This window comes from Corvus moneduloides, chromosome 13 (genome assembly GCF_009650955.1).
Source record: "Corvus moneduloides isolate bCorMon1 chromosome 13, bCorMon1.pri, whole genome shotgun sequence".
Taxonomy (NCBI): domain Eukaryota; kingdom Metazoa; phylum Chordata; class Aves; order Passeriformes; family Corvidae; genus Corvus; species Corvus moneduloides.
The window spans coordinates 17,103,340-17,120,703 of NC_045488.1; the positions used below are offsets into that span (position 1 = coordinate 17,103,340).

The 17,364-nt window shown below is 41.2% G+C and overlaps 1 protein-coding gene across 1 annotated transcript in view; it reads left to right on the top strand.

Moving 5' to 3' along the window:
* The window catches only part of USP3 (ubiquitin specific peptidase 3), a 40,977-nt gene that overhangs the window by 19,822 nt on the left and 3,791 nt on the right, over positions 1-17,364 (top strand). The window contains exons 4-14 of the mRNA XM_032122735.1: positions 3,439-3,522; positions 5,142-5,223; positions 7,373-7,455; positions 8,021-8,134; positions 8,813-8,926; positions 13,010-13,156; positions 15,080-15,186; positions 15,354-15,434; positions 16,116-16,234; positions 16,386-16,499; positions 16,609-16,676. Coding sequence (XP_031978626.1) covers positions 3,439-3,522; positions 5,142-5,223; positions 7,373-7,455; positions 8,021-8,134; positions 8,813-8,926; positions 13,010-13,156; positions 15,080-15,186; positions 15,354-15,434; positions 16,116-16,234; positions 16,386-16,499; positions 16,609-16,676 — 1,113 coding nt within the window. The remainder of the gene's footprint in view (positions 1-3,438; positions 3,523-5,141; positions 5,224-7,372; positions 7,456-8,020; positions 8,135-8,812; positions 8,927-13,009; positions 13,157-15,079; positions 15,187-15,353; positions 15,435-16,115; positions 16,235-16,385; positions 16,500-16,608; positions 16,677-17,364) is intronic.

A 17,364-nucleotide genomic window follows, 5' to 3' on the forward strand; every position in this document is an offset into this window, starting at 1 on the left:
GTGGAGAGTGAGTTTGAAAAGGCTGTTTTGTTAGGTTTAGTGTGGACATGAATCCAGTAGACATTGCTAAGTTTATGCCATGGTGGTTCTTTTAAGTGAACTTTTATGTAAAGATGGATATTTTATGCTACTGGTGTGGGCTGCCTCAATAATTTGAAAGTCAGTAAAATACCATCTTACGACTTAATTGAATTTTACTTCTACTCTAAAAATAATGGAGATATTTTGATGCAGTGCTGGCTTTTATGTTTTTATTTGCAGTTGTGTTTACTGCACAAAGTTGAGTAGAATACTCTTACTCCATTTTTATCCTATGGATCCCAATTTACTGTGTTTGTTGGCTTGCATGATAATAGCAGTGAACAGGCTTGTATGGGCTTTCTAAGAAGGCAGCATTTGATCCTTTGCCTTCCTTTGGCCATGTCATAACCTGTCATGCAGTCTTTCCAGAGGGTTTTGTTGTTTTACTCTGTCCTCCTATTCAACTGCTCAGTCTTAACAGTGGAAAAGTTGAGAGAATTTGTTAATATTTTATTTATTATGAGAGTACAACTCTCTTCTTGATTCTTTGGTCACTTTTGAGACAATAGATGCAATATTAAACCCTCAGACTAAGTTATGTTTGAGACTTTAACTGCTGAGAAAAAGAGAGTCCTGAATTCCACTTCTTGGAGTTAATCAGCCTTTCAGTTAGTTCTAAAGTACTACACACAAAGAGTTTGCAAGAAGTACAGATCTTTTTTGTCTTCAAGCTATCGTAGGATGCTTTCCCCTGCTGTGTTAGTTGGTTTTTTGTGCACGAGAAGTAAAACGATATGTGTAAGAACCCTGCTTTCCTGAAAGAGGACTCTTGTAAATTGGTTTTCTCTGTGCTAGTGCACAGACAGTTGGCACAGAAGAAGAAAGGCTGCCTTGTTTATATATTTGCATAATATGTTTCCTATGTTCATTTAATCCCAGACACAGTTTGCAGGTCAGATTTCTCACCCATTACCCTCCTTGTTATCCCTTAAAGGGACACAGTTGTGTCGGGGGTGTGTGTGTTCCTGGTTGGTGTAAAAAAGAACCAACTGTCAAGGACTTAGGAAAATTCTTTTTTAGTCTTTGTGAGGATGGTTCTCTTTAAAAAATAAACCAGGCTTACTGTGCTGGTGCCATGAGCATTGGAAAATGAGATTGCTTAGTACTCTTATTTTGCATTCTACAATCAGTGAAAATAGGAAGAGTTAAAAGCCTTTTATCCAGACAGTAGAACTTGACCTCTTTGTTTACTCATATAAAGTGTTGGCATAACTAAGGAAACCTGGGTTTTCTTAATTTTTCCTATCCTTCAAATTCTTTGAATCTAGTCAGGGCTTTTAATCACAGCATGAAGTTTTGTCCCTCCTAAGCACTCCTGTTCCCAGCAGTGCGTACATCCACTGGCTTGCTGCCATTTTAGAAGCAAATGAGGCCAGCAGAGACCAGGCCTTGGAGGTAGCAGAGGTACTAAAAATAGAGTGTATAGAGGAAAATACTGTCCTAAGCCATATAAGGGACACTCTGGAAGGTATAGAATTTATTCCATGCCGTTGCTGTTAAAGCACATTGTAGAGCTGCTGTGTGCAAAAAAGGTGTTTGTTAATTTGCGATAATCCTGAGGATCACAAATTAAACATCTGTTTTGAATGCCAGCTTCACATATAGGATGTAATTTCTCAGCAGTTTACCCTTAAGGTGTATGGGCTTAGCAAATTTAAGTAACTAAAACATAAACTACTTCTCACTCTGTTTACTTGGTTTATCCAAAATAGATTGGAGGTAATGCTGTTATTTCTAATAGTAATGCTGAATCCTCAGTGTTGCAAGATAGGTGGTTTAAAAACTCTGCTCAGTAAAAAGAGAAATAGAAGTTTGTCTTGATTCTGAGTGAAACTTACAAGTACTTTTCCAGTGTTGGAACGACCCTGATATTTACTGATGTATTTGGTTTTACTCTTCCATCTTGGGGCAAGTACTAAACTGGTATGTGAAAATAAGGTTAATGTGATCTTCAGGGCATGGGAGCAATTTAATCATCTTTCAGCAGTAAGTTCCCATAGAGGCTTCCATTCCCTGCTTTATCAACAGTAGCTAGTCCAGCATTAGTAGCAGTGTAACTGTGCCGGTGTAGCTGGGGTGTTCTTGCTCAGGAGGGTTCCAGTCTGGGTGTTCAGCTGGCTGGGCTGGTGTGCTCTGAGGGTTGGCCTGGGAGACTGGTGTCCTGTGGGAGTGCAGGAGCACCTCATTAGGTCATTGTAGGTGGCTGAAAAAGCTGCCAAGGACTAAGACATGGCTGAAAAAGCAGCATATTAACAGGCTTCTTCCCCCTCCCAAACTAACTTGGTCTGTGGCCATCTTTAAAAATGTAAAAAAAAATTCCCTTACTGGTAATCTTACTAATTTCTAGATCTTGTGTAAGTACCCATAACTGCTTGAGAGTCATATTAATTTCTCTTCTTAGAGGCAAAAATCAGAGGTCATGAACAGACTTTCTCAACTCTGTAGCCTTTTTAAGAATGTAGTGTTCGAAGGAACACTGGCATTACTGCAGATTTTTGCAACAGTGTTGTGAATTCCAGTTGTGCCTGAAGTCAGTAGCTTCGTTAAATTAGGAAGCAAGTGTGGATTTGCTCCAGCAGAGGAGTAGCCTGAGGTGATGATGATGTATTTTGTGTTTGAGTCAGTCTTGTGCCAAAGGGAAAGGAGAGATGTAGTTACAGTTCTGATATTAAACATATCCGAAGTTAATTTTCCTCACAGGACATGTTCACTTGTCTGCCAAAATTTGAAGCTGTAATTTGATACTTCACAGTATGTACAGAAATTGATGAGTGATGGAGTGATATTTGTGGTTAAGCACGAGGTGCAAGTTGCCACAGACTTCTGGCCTGACTTTGGAAAACTCAGGTGATCTTAGTCCATCTTTCCTGCTGTTTTTTCAATAGCACCAACTTTTATGTTTTGTGTGTATCTGTTCAGCTCTTCAGGTTTCAGTGATAACTTTACAATGTTAAAATAGTTCAAAAATTAATAAAAGCTTTGTGTTCTGGTTTACTAGGTGTCAGTTGGTCTTTTCTGATGAATCTATGGATAGACTACTGAGTCTGCTTTTGGTTACACTGTTTGAGTTTTTGTTGAGCTGGAATTCTGCCTTGGGCCAGGCAGTATATCATGCTTTTGATTTCTAAAGAACTAAACTAGAAGAAAAGCCATGTAGTAAGATGTTGCTTGTACCCTCTTTTGCTGGACGGGGGTTCTCGGAGCAAACCAAGCTCAGTGTGAGGTGGTGTGCTCTCAAGTTCTCCTCATAATCTTTGAGTGGATGGATCCCTTTGGTGCTTCCCATACATAGGCTTGTGTGATTTGATCTGCTTCACTGAGGTGCTTTGCATATTCTGAAAAGTACTTTTCTTGCAGTTATCGCTGTGATGATTTTGTAGTCAATGATACCAAGCTGGGCCTGGTACAGAAGGTCAGAGAGCACCTACAGAACTTGGAAAAGTAAGTAGTTTGCATCCAGACTGCCTTGGGCAGACTTGTAATACTGCATCATTTAAGTGGTATTTGTTTCATGTATGTATATTTATCTAATTATGTGTATCTTAATCCTTCTGTGTGTCTTTGAACTGTGTGTTTAGAAACCTTTTCATCGCTAAGAAGCAGAGGTGCAGAACAAATGGATTTAATTGATCTCATGTCTTGTTTCTTATACAGTGAATCTCGCAGAAGCAGCATATGATAATGCAGTAATTTAGATATCAATTAGCTTTATTTCTGCCTAAACAATAATGCCTTTTTCCATATAAATGAGAGAGATTTTTCAGAATGAAACAGATAGTGTTGTCATAGCTTTGTCCAAAAACCACAATAAGCTTTTATTATCAGAGAAATTGAAGCAAAAGTACAGGTGGAAGTAGTCTTCATATTAATTGTATAGTTTGATTTGCTAGCAAAAAGATTAAGAAGGCTTATGAACTTAGAACTGTACAGAAGAGACATTTTTTCCTTTGCCTCTGACTGGTGCTGTTCCACTGGAAAGCAGATAATCTGATCTGGGTGATGTATGTGCTGTGGCCAGTCCTTAGGGAGAAAAGAGTGCTTGCACAGTTTGCCTGAAAGTCTTACATAATGCCAAGGGGAAATACACATGCATTCAGTGCTTCCAAATACATCAGGATGCCCCTGAGTTCCACCAGGACTTCTGCTAAGAAATTGCTGTGGTTCGGGGAAATGTCTGGATCCTCCCTGAGTTAAGTGTATCGATTATTTGGTAGGTTATATTAATATTTTAATTATTGTCCATTTTCTTTTGGTGGCCTTGTCAGGTGCATAATGAGATGTAAAGATGCTTAAGCGTAATGAGAAGTGCACATGAGTATTTTGGAAATGTCCAGGAGACCTTACTTTTTGGGAGGTAAATGATACTGTGCAGGCTCTCATTCTGTCTAATGGTGGTTTTTGAATGTTTGGAGGGCTTTTTAATTAAAAAAAAAAGAAAAAACCTACCAACCAAAACCCCAAACCCTGAAACAAACTATGATTTCACTATTAAATTAGAGAGAAATCATCAGCTGGTTTAATTGAGGGGCCATTAATTTCCATTGATGTGCAAAAGAATAAATGATTATTTTTGTCACTTAGTATTACAGAAATGTTACAGTTTCATGTATTTTTATTTAAGTAAGAGAGGTCAGCCATAATTCACAAGTGCTAACATTCCACATATTCTTGACTTTTGGTAACTTAACTTCGTCCTGATTTTTGGAAGTTCTATTCTTAAAGACTTAGATGATTCTCCTGACAGAAGTATTTTATTTCTTTGACCTAGGAAAAAGATCAGTATTTTAGATGATTAAGTAGCTGCTAATAAGGCCATGCTTGAGGGCACACATCCCTGGGCAGAACATCCTGCTCTGACTCCCTGGTGGGCCATGGGGCTGTGCCCCGAGGGAGGTGCAGCCCATTTTCAGACTCTGCAGCAATGGGGAGCCTGTTTGCTGTCAGTGACAACTGGTGACAGATGGAATCACTCCGTTAAACATGAGTTGATTATATCTAGTCCATTCCACACAATACTTTGTTTTTGTGGTAAATAACCTCTTTTAATTGCTTTCCAACAGTTCAGCCTTTACATCAGACAGACATAGGAAAAGAAAACTATTGGAAAACTCATCTCTGAACAGCAAGTTATTGAAAGTAAATGTAAGTATAACAGATCTGGTACAGTGAGTTTAAAGGGTTTTTGTAAACCTGCTGAGGTTTATAGTTGGCCTAGACCCACATTCTGCTTGGTGCACTTTAGCATCTTCTGGCCACACACCTAGAAAAGCCCCTTCACACACAAGCATGGTTGATACACTGCTGCATTTCTGCTGATGTACACTGTGAGCTTCCCTGTGCTTTAGAAGGGCTTCATGTCAAGGTGGAGCTTTTCTTTCCTGAGCACACAAGGGGCTTTTGTATTTTGTTTATTTTTTTATTCTCCCAGGTGCAGAAGGCAAAGAAGGAGGTGCCCTCTTTTGAGGGGAGACTAAGAATAATTGTTACGAAAAAGTAAAAAATATTACCAGTTTTTTAAAAGAGCTTAGTAAAACTGGCTTTCAAGAGAAACTATGGACTGCTTTTAAGCTTTTCTTCTCCTCATTTCATCTTCCTGCTATTTTAGCTTCAGATCTGCAGAATAGCACCCAGGAGAGGAGGATCCAGCCCTGGCTAGGTGGCTGACAGGCAGCATAGTTTCTTCCAGACAAAGAATGTCCCAAATCAAATGTCTGTTTTGCACAGATGGGATTAACAGAGTTCCTAATTTTCATAATTTCTCCCAGATTTTGAGTGTGGAGAGGGAAGATTCTGACCCAGCTGTATTCAACTGCTTCATTTTCACCCTTGGGAAAATGAGGGAGAGATGGAGCAGAGCTCTTGGGCTGTGGGCCAGCAGTGTCACCAAAGGGAGCTGGAGCAGCAGCTTCTTCAGCCATAGGAACAAGGGCCCAAGAGGATGTGAATGGGAGTAAGAGCCTAGGGTGGAGCAAAGCAGTCACTTGCTGCTTGGTAAAGTGTGGAGGGGTTTAGTTGCTTTAAAAAATGCACTACTATAACCAGTTCAGGGTTATCTGAATGTGCTGCTTATGCTTCTTGTACTTTCCCAGTCTTGCAGAGATTGAGGAAGCCTGGGAGAAATAGTGGGGCTTTGTTGCTATGGCAGTACACAGCATCATTGTCTAAAAAACTCAAAGCCAGTAAAAACCAGAAGAAAAATTCCAGGCAACATTTAGATAAGGAGAAGAAAGAATTAGAAAGCATGAACTAAATGCTGCTTTTATTCTTCTTACTTAGTGCTGTTTTGTCAGTTTTATTAATACTTCAGTATTGCCTCTAACAACAGATTATCTTTTTATTTTTGGCATGTTGAATCCTTATCTAGAACTGCAGGGGCACTGCTGTGTGCATTAGTGCTGTGGCACTTGGGGCAAGAGTGAGAAAAGAATATGCTCAGGACACTGTGGTGATTGCACTTTGAGATACTAAAAAATAGCCCAGCTTTCAAATTATGTTAGAACAATGAAGAATACCCAGAAATTTGATGAACTTCCAATGTGATATTTTGTAGACAGTGGAATGTGTCCAAGAGTTGCAGATTCTAGAATCATAAATGCAACTTTGTCCACATTTCTCTTCCCTTTCCTCCCCACCCAACCTGGGGATAATTTGTCAAAAAGCAAGCCTGTCTGGGGGTTCATTGTTCTAGGCTGTAAATGGTGTATATTTTGCTTCTCTTTTTTCAACACTCTGCCTTTTCTTTGCACAGTCTAACTCGACTGTTTATTCCCCAAATAAATGCTGTTGTCTTGTCTTTCAAAAAGCCTTCTGGATACCACAAAACCCCACTGAGACTCAGACTAGTGCTGGTGACTTAAAATCAACCTGGAGGTGGCCACACTGCATATTAGACATGGGAAAAGATGGATGAGGATTGGTACTTTCATTTTTCAAAGGCACTAGGGAAATTGCTGTCCAGTTCTTACTGAACACTATTGGAGTGTGAATATTTAACATATACACGCACAAATCCTTGTCAGTAAGAGCCTGTGATTAACTCTGTGTTGTCCTATTCTAGATTTATTTTCACAGGAAAAGATTGTTGACAGGAATAAGTAAGAAGCAGTTTTTGTGTCAAGATGGAGCTTCAAGGCAGTTGGAGCTGTTGAGGTGGTTGCTTTGGCTTTGCGGCTGCACTCAGTGTAGTTGGTTATTGTTTAAATCTGTGCTGATCCAACCGTGATGACTCAGGAGGGAGGGAAGTAGTGGAGCAATGATAAATCTTTCTTTAACATAACTGTTCTCGTTCTAGGGAAGCACCACTGCCCTTTGTGCCACAGGCCTCCGGAACCTGGGGAACACTTGTTTCATGAATGCAATCCTTCAGTCGCTCAGGTACCTTTCCACAGCTCTCCCACCCCTCTCAGGGGGCTTGTGTGATGTAGCATTGGGCAGGTGAATTTGGCAAGTTCCCACTGGACAGAAGTGTGCCTGGATTGCAGGAGTGGGTGTGTGTGGGTTGATGAAGTTGTGTTTCATGGTGTGAGGCACATCCTGTGGTGTAGCATTCCAGAAGAAACCCGACATGTCCTGGGCAGAACAGGAGACTGCCCCTTCACTGCCGAGGCCGGTGAAGTGCATTAACTTCCTCAGCAGATGTAGTCTGGGTTGTTAGGAAATGATAGCTCAGTCTGGCAGGGTATCTCTTAGTCAAAGCAGAGCCAAAATGTAATTATTTTAGGAATTTGGGATGACAATGGTATTTTCAGATCTGCTCAGTTGGTTACAGAAGATGAGTATTTGCTACAGTATTTCTTGTCTCTTGAACTGTTTGTAATTGCCATCCTCTATTACTGCATGAAGTGGTGTTTATGCATTTAAAAGAACTAGCTCCAGAATACATAATATTCTCCTTTTTCTCCGCCCTTTAAGGATTTCATTCTTATTTCCTTTTTCCTAGTAACATTCAGCAGTTTTGCTGTTACTTCAAAGAGTTACCTGCGGTGGAGCTGAGGAATGGGAAGACGGCAGGGCGGCGAACTTACCACACCAGGAGCCAGGGGGATAACAATGTGTAAGCTGTGTGTGCCTTGTGAGCTCTGAGCTGTGCAGGAAACAGCAAATGTGGGCTGCTGGGGTCACTGTACACTTCTGATATTGCACAATTCACAGGGGACCGAGTCACGGAAGAATAGTTGTCTACAAAGAAAGGAACTTGTATCGTTTGCAGCTTGCTGTTACAGGTCTGGTGCTGCAGGGAGAGGCAATCACATACAGCAGGTAGTGCTGGAGCGTACATGTTAAATCACGTTAAGAAGTCCTATTTATATGTGCTGCAGACATTATGCTACTGAATTCCAGCTGAAATAGGGCCATGGAGATGTGACAAGCAAGTCAACATATTGCTACTACTACAAAATAAATTCAGGAGTAGGTGATTCATGATCTGTAGGTTGTTTGAGCAAATGTTAAAGGGATGATGTTAGCAGAGTCTGCACTAAAATGGCAAACAGTGCGTAGGTGTTCATGTGAGTCCTGAACATCTGAAATGTAATTTTCCTAAGCTGTGTGTCTTCAACCTTATGGGTAGGATTTTGGACATAAAATCTTTGAAGGTACTGGAAAGGATATTTACGCAGTCATTACAGTCTTAACCCAGCTAATTTCTGATACTTGCACCATTGAAAAAGTAAACTTCTAACGGACTGTAACACAAACCCACATTAAACACCAGCTTTTACTTTCTTTACAGTTCACTTGTGGAAGAATTCAGAAAGACACTCTGTGCTTTATGGCAAGGAAGCCAAACTGCATTTAGTCCAGAGTCTTTATTTTACGTTGTTTGGAAAATAATGCCAAATTTTAGGTAAGGTTTGTTTTTTTTTAAATGACAGTATTCTTGATTGCAACCACATATTGCTGGTGTCCTACTCTGAATTGGGCTGCATCCACAGGATGCACTCTACACAGCTTTCCATAGGCCTACAAACGTGCTTTGAAAATGATCTTTGCTTTGACCAACAGTTTTGTGTTCGTCAGTAGTGCTCGCTTTTTCCTTCTGCCATTCTACCACATGTAGCAGTGTCAGAGAGGACAGAGATCTCAAATGAGAAACAGTGGTAGTTGTACCTTTGAGCCAGTGCTCCGAAAGAATCAAGCTATTGACTGGTAGATAAGTGCCAAGTGCCAGGGTGTTGACAGGACCCAGGCTTGGCTGCAATAAGAAAGTGATGTAGTCAGATTAAAAAAGACAGCACCTACAGGCCTAAATGCAAACATACTGGCTGAAACTTCCTTGATTCTCTCAAAATACTGTATCCAGCAGCTGGACATGAAATAAGGGCTATAAGAGAAAAATCTTGTGCATAATAAGCATTTTGTGCCCATACTGACAAAACAGACAATAAAGGGAAAAAGGTTACCCAAGTAAACCCAAGTATCGTTCCTCTCCAAGGTCTCCCTGTCCTGGCCCCCGAACCTCTTTCAAAGGAGCACTGAAACCTGTTAGGATATATTGTGATGAAGGTAAGTTGCTCCATGTTGTCAGATAGTAAAGATGCTCTCTTATCTGTTATATCTCCAGCAGTGCTGAAAAGATGCTGTGAACACATCTGCTCAATGAGTAACCCAAAACCACAGATCTGTTTATTCTGTTCTTCACACTGCCAGTTATGTTTCACTTGGCTTATGAGAATCAAGGAAGTTTAATACCAGTAGTTGCAAGCAGCGACCAAAACATTGTAGGCAAACAAACATCATCCCTACTGTCTGTGACCAGTTTCCCTATTACAGTCTTCTCTATAATTCTTGTTAGACCAAGTGAGGAACCTGTTCATTGAAGTTCCTCAAGCAAATTTTCAGCACTGTGGATTCTATCACAGCTTTTAAAAGAAAAAGTGCTGTTTGTTGGGGTTCTCCTTCTTCCCTTTTTATTCCCAGTTTTCTGGGAGCATGTCCATGATTAATGGATAAGGGAACTCATAAAATCAAATGGAGAATAGTGTCAGCTGCTTTTAACAAGTCCCCACTCCCACATGATCCAGGGAGAAAATTTGAATTTGTTCAGTGCTTAATTAAACCTGGTAAAAGCTAATGATGCTGAAATTCCAGATATGTCTTTTGTGCTCCCTGGGAGATGGGGAGGAGAAGGTGGATGGAGGGATGTGTGGAAGAAAGATGGAACCAGCAGCCTGCTGGCAGCACAGCAGCCACTTTGGGGTGTGCTTTTGGAGCCTGAAGTGCTGGGGCAGGGGAGGAGCAGCTGGCAATCGGTTCCGTTGTTTTAGTCCAACGAGATTTCAGTTGTGAAAGTGAAGGACTCTGAGTGCTGCTCTCCCCTGAGGAGGGTTATAGAAAAAACTGCTGCTGCCCTCCATGCCCTTCTGCCTCACACTGCAGCAGGGAGTAGAAAATGCCATTTGTAGTTACTAGGGGCACAACTGCAGGGCCTCTGGGCTCTCTTGCTGCTGTGCAGGTCCTGCTCCCTGACTGCTGTTGTGCTGCATGCCAGGGCAGTTCTGCAGCCCCATGCCAAGATGCAAGATGTGTGTTTTGCTGATTTACTGCTGTATAAATAGTGTGCTCTATTTTCCTGGTAACTGGTCCTGTTTATAGCCTATCCTCTTGCCACTCGGAAAAAGTGCTAGGGGTGGGCTTGAATTGAATTGCTTCAGGTGGATGGACATCAGTTTTGTTACATAAGCAGACTATTGGAGTAACTCTGCTTTTTGCTGAAGGGCTTTAACATCATAATTTATTTTAAACAGTGCATTGTCCATATCATCGTGTCCTTTTAAAGATCTGTATCTGTAATTATGGTTTTTAACAAATCCAAAGAATTTTCCATCTATAATTAGCATACTTATATGCAAGTATAAATACATGCACCGGCAGCACAGCCAACATTGTGGAGTGATTCCAAAGGTTTATTTGTTGCAGAGCAAGTGTGCCAAGCTCTTTTATGAGGAATTTCATGTCGAAAAGGTGTCTGAAGCAAAGACTTTCCATAAATTTAATCTTCAGTTGTTTAATGTGGTTGCTTATGTGGTTATTGAAAAAATCTGTATTCAGTAAACTAAGCAAATCCTGTGTTACCTCAGCAACTTCAAAGTCATGCACAATTAGCATGCAGCTTTGAAGCAGAGTTCGGTTTTACTACTTTAACAAATGTATAATTATTTTGCAACTTTGGGACAGTAAATCCTATTTTGGCTGTACAGGACTGTGACCTGTTGAAGCACAGCAGTGTTTTCTGTGTGCTGGGTTTTCTGTTGTAAAAGATAGGCAGTGCTGCCCATGTGTCTATATACAGACTCATTGATTTATTTTAAAGCTGTTGGTGTGAAAGAAAGCATTACTGTAATACTGTAAGGTGAAAATATTTATTCAGTTATCTCCTAGCAATACTTTCGTAGGACCTATCTGGGTTCCTCACTAAGCACATCAGCCGCACATTGCATATTTCTGTTGCACCAAGTCCATTCTCATTTCCCTCCACTTCTGGATATTCTGCCATGAGTCTTAGGGGTTTTCCCTCCCGTGAGCACTTGAATTAAAAACACATTTGTTTTTCCCAGACATTTCTACCTGACAGTTATTGCCAGCACTTAGGTGGGATAGTGAGGTGGAAAAGGGGAGGGAGGCCTGATAAAACAGCTTGAAAGAATGGATAGGAGGAAGAGGGGAAGCCAGCTCTTGGTGGGTAGGGATTTCTGTAGCTTGGCCTACAACAACCTGCACGTACTTACATCAGTGTTGCACAAAGTTTTCAGTGTTTCACTATGTATCCTCTCCTGCTTTGTCTCAGTGTGCAGCTTAACGGCAAGTGAACAGCAGTTGTTTGTTGAATTTGATGCATGATTTAGCTTAAATAACTTAAAAGGCACATTTTATCCTGATGGCTTCTCTGTTCTTTTTGCTAAGGTTTGTTAGTGGTGAAGTAATAATGGTGATTGAGCAGCGTTGCTGCTGATGGCACAGCACACGTGAAACTGCAGCCTTGTCCTACCAAATCAAAATGTTCAAGAGATACTCTGAATACCCCACTATTACCTCCCTCTCCCAGAAAATGGTGTGTGAGTTATGCAGTGGAAGTGTGCAACTCCAAGCAGGGCTTTAGATCTCATCACAGAAGAAACGGTGCTCTCATCCAAATTATCTCAGACTTCATATTGGTGCTGAAAGATGCATGTAGAAAACAAGCCTAGAGACTAAATTCCTGCCTTTGGTGAGGAGGGAAACAAACGGTCAAGCAAACACTTGTACCTGCCAAAGTGAGTGGAATCAGTGACTGAATGAGAACCACTCAGAAATACTGACTCTGTATCCCACATGAACAATACATTTTGTAGTGTCTTTCTTTTGACTCTTACCAGGTTTGAGATAACAATATATTGACCCTAATCTGCAGCAGATTCAAAGTAGGGACAAATAGTGCCCTGTCTGAATGAGATTCAAAGCAGTTCTGCTGAGGTCCAAATCAAACATAGTCGGTACCAAAGGAGACAGAGGAGAAGCCACTGCTGCTACCATCCATTGTGTATTTCAGTTAACAGGGGCACAGTCCTGGGGTGCCCCAGCACAGGTGGGGCTGGTGAGGCCAGTTCAAAACACGGCAGCTCTGTTAGCTCAGTGTGTGAGCACATGGCAGGTGTCTCCTGCTCCCTGGTGTTTTCTCTTCCTATCTAAATTGTATATTCTTAAAGGTTTCTCCATTCGCAAAAAGAGGCATGCAGAGAGCACGAGCTGCAAAGGACCAGAATCACTTAATTTGTCAGGACATTGCTGTGCTTTTCCAGAGGCTACTTGGAAAACTTTCTTGGTACCAAGTGCATATGAAAAGTCTGCTCAGTATGATTAAACAAGCAGAGGTTTTTATCCTGTGATGTTGGTGCTTGCTGTGTGTTGTCTCTAAAGCAATTTTATTGTTGTTGTTTCTTTTTCTCTTAAGGGGATACCAGCAACAGGATGCCCACGAGTTCATGCGTTACCTTTTGGACCATCTACACTTGGAACTCCAGGGTGGCTTCAATGGGGTTTCACGTTCAGTAATCTTGCAAGAAAATTCTAACCTGTCTGCAAGCAACAAATGTTGCATGTAAGAAGCGGTTTTTAATTTCTTCAAAGCCTTCGTGCCTTTACAGGGGTCTGCATGTGGTGACTGAAATTTCAGATTCAGTGTTCCTTGTTTTAAGTTTTCCTTAGTGCCTCTAACTTTAGGCAGTGGTAATAAAGATGAGCATTCTCTAGGATGTGTCCTTTCAAAAGGAAGTGTCTTAGATCAGCACTTTTCATAGGTGTGAGTGAGCATACAGGCCAAGTTGTAAAGACATTATAATTCATTAGTCTTTCAGAAATAAAAGACTGTATTTTCTATACCCCACAGAATTCCTTCTTCTCCCCAGACAATATCATTGTCTTAGAGTGATAGATAGATAGCCTTATTGCTGCAGGAGCAAAAACGGTGGCCAAGGATTTTGATATTTAAATTGTCAGCAGACCTCCTGGATTGATGACTGAGCAGTGCAGTTGGAACTTGAAGTCAGTTTTTCTGCAGATGATCTTGTTATATTTGTGTATCACTTGACAGTTACAGTTGGTGCTTTTTTTTGCTGCATAATTTTGATTTTCATGCTACTGTGTATTTTGAAACAGGTGTAATTTGTGTGTTTCACTCCTCTTTCTGTACATCTCAAAATACTGTTGTTTCTGAACTTTTTCTCAACTTTGTTTTCTCTCAGATTGAAACTCTCACAGAGAGAAAACCTTGTATTTGCTTCAGGAAGGAAAGTTGTCAGATCAGCCTGCACATTTAGTCCCTAAGTCCTTAATTCCCTGCAGAAAACTTGAGTTCGGGTTTTCCCTTCTATACTGATGAGGACAGCGTAAGCAGGCCTGAGATGCAGGGTTTTATAGATGCTTTGTTAGGGAAGGCCTAGAGTTCAGACTGTGCTCTTTACTGCATTTATGTTGTGTTGCTGATGCTTAAAAATCCCCCAGAAGAATCTTAAAATGCTTGTAGAATTGACATGTATTTGAAATCTAAACTGTTTTTGTTTTGTCAGCATTCTGAATGTCAAAATCCAAGGAGAATTTAACCTTTGTTCACCTCTCTACTGTAAATTTGTCTTGAGAAGGGCTGTTCAAATGCAGTGAGATGGGGTAAGCTGCACTTCTGGTGAGGTCATGTGCACTTTAATGCCTCCAGTAAAGTAATAAATAGGCTGTGAATGCTCTCTTCTTGTGCACCAGTCTATTTGAGGAGCTATTTCCTCCTGCTCAGGAAGCATTCAGAGGAGCTGTAGAGATGTAGGTGGAGTTCAGGTAAGGAACACAGGTTTCTGCAAGCCTTAGTGTCAGGTCTGCTAGCACAAAGTAGCAAGGTCAGGAGTTGTATAATAAAGTAACTTAAAATTTGTTTTGTGTGTTTTTTAGATTGGACTATGAGAAGCAGGCCCTTTACATAATCTGCTAAAAAAATTAAGTAGGGGAGTAATGAAAGCTTAGAGAATAACGCTGACATTGCACATCGTTTATCATGTCTTAATGCAACTTAAGCTGCTGTTGGCAGTGAAGTGCAAAAATGTGCTCAAAGAAGTCAAAAGCACATGTAAGAAAGTGCGTAGAGTTAGAACAAAAATATGCTTGACCTACCTAAGAAAGAATTTTTGTTTCAGATAAAGCCTTAATTACAGCGTTAAAATCTTGGACACATGTGCGCATCAGGTACAGCTCCACTATAGAAATGCACCCAACTGCACCACAACACTGGCAGTTTGAGCATCTGCTTAGAGCATGCTCATTCACCCTTTCTTCAGGTCCAGGATAAAGCAGTGTAGCCACCACACACGTGTAATGTGCCCCTGGGCAGCTGCAGTGGGCAGTTCTGCCTGGAGCACCCAGTCCCTGGTCCGTCAGCTCTGCCTGGCAGCGGGAGGTGTGAGCACCAAACATGGGCCAGGTATTGCGAATTGAGCTCAGGCGTCTGGCTGACTGTACTTCTCTGATGTGCTTTGTCTAGAAATGGAGCGTCTACTGTTGTCACTGCCATTTTTGGAGGCATTCTTCAAAATGAAGTCAACTGCCTAATATGTGGGACTGAATCTAGAAAGTTTGACCCGTTCCTAGGTAAGGTGCCTCTAGTGTTCCAAGTAACGTGTGACTTGGAGCAGAAAAATAAATCTGAAGCTTGATATCTTTAGATGTCACATGGCAGACCCAGAGTTTCAACCTGAAAAGACCAGGCATTGTTCTGTTCAGCCCTAATTTTGTTTTTTAAATCTTTGCTTTTCTAGACCTTTCGCTAGATATTCCAAGTCAGTTCAGAAATAAACGTACTAAAAACCAAGAGAGTGGACCAATGTGCACGCTACGAGGTAAGAGAGCTTGGCTAACGAAATCATCCCCAGCCTAAGGGGTTTTCTTTCTAGTCAGAGTATTTCTAACGTATTTCACTCTTCCCAACCACTCAGCTGCAGTGTTGCCTATGGGTATTTGCTAGGGCACTGTCCTTGGAAGCATGGGCCCGTGCCCACAGTGAGGGTGGCTCTTGGGGGTTCTACATTTAAATCACATCAGTGCAGTTCAGCAGGTTGGGCAGCAGTGCTGGTACTGACCTTGGTTTTTACAGGATGTTAATTTTTACAGATTTTTGAATATACTTGCTGAAAAATCAAGAAATATTCAACAAGACCCTGTTGTTGTGTCTGTTCACTTTGTATTTAAAGCCAAACAAGCTTTATAAGTTGAATATTTAATGTTAGAAAGTAATTTATCTTTGTTTGAAAGCAGCTGTGCTGAATGTTGGATGGAATCTTGTTTGAAAGAGGGAGAGTTTGTGAATGCCTGTTTTATTCTTTCAAACTACTTCTAACTGCTTTCAGGAACAGGGAATGTTGCATGTTATAACATGTTATTGTATTAAAACATTATTACACAGCTTTTTTGCTGCTTAGTAGGCTATGACTAGAACGACTGCAGCAGATGAGCACACTTTCATTGCTGTATTTGTTGTATTTCATGTTACAAAGCTCACTTGATGTATCTGCTTTTTTTAGATTGTCTTCGCAGTTTTACAGACCTGGAAGAACTTGATGAGACAGAGCTGTATATGTGTCACAAATGCAAAAAGAAACAGAAGTCCACCAAAAAATTCTGGATTCAGAAACTACCAAAGGTTTGCATATGCATGAGAAGCAACTGTGTGACAAAATGTCAAAGCAAATACTGGCTCAGCCAAGACCTCCCCCTCCCTCTGACTATTGCAGTGTCCAGCACTGAGTTCAGCCCCCTCCTCTAACACACCTTTCGTAATTGTCCCCCTGAAGGTGCTATGCTTACACTTGAAACGTTTTCACTGGACAGCATATCTGAGAAACAAGGTTGATACCTATGTTGAGTTTCCCTTGCGAGGCCTAGACATGAAATGCTACTTGCTAGAGGTAAGAAGACTTACTGATGCTTCCTGCAGGAATTGTTCCATGACATGTCTTTATTACAAATTACAATGCGTGCTGTTGAGATTTGAGTTTTCGGTTTTTCCTTCCACAGCCTGAAAACAGTGGCCCGGAGAGCTGCCTGTATGACCTTGTGGCTGTGGTTGTGCATCATGGCTCAGGGTGAGTACATGGAGCTAGCCTGTCCTCCTGGCACACACCTTCTCCTACTGAGGTACATGCAGAGTTAATGAAGGGCTTTCTGTCCCTAGGGAATGTAATTTAACTGGGGGAAGTAAGCTGTAGTTCATAAACTGGCAGGGAGCTGAGCTGAATTAATTTAGATAGATCCAACAGAGTCAGTTCTGTGAATGCCCCATGGCAGCCTTTGTGGTTAATGACTACATGTGTGAGATAAAATGAAAATAGGTCTAGTGCCTCTACAAATGAAAAGCCTTAAACCAAGAGGAGGAGTCAGGAGGCCTTCCAGAAATTAATGCCTTATTTTGAAATGCTTACTACAAAACAGGAATCTTTTTTCCTCTTTTATTCATGTTGGAAGGTATATTTGCATTTGTACTACAGAAGCGTGTGTGAATGGTTGGAACAACTGTGGCCCAAATATGGGCTGCTGGGCATATTTTGAAGTAAAGTTACCGGGAGTCTTTTAACTTTTCCCAGCCCTGGACAGATCTGTTGAGAGTAACAGTAGTAGGGACAGGAGAATGTGTTCTTGTAAAACTTGGATTTGGAGAACTTTGAGCCCCACAGCTCAAAAAGGGAACCAGCTGCTGTGGAGGGCTGTGAGTATCTTCCTTCCTCAGGCTGCTGGCAGCCCCTGAGCCCCAAGAGAAGGTGCCTCAGTGAGGTG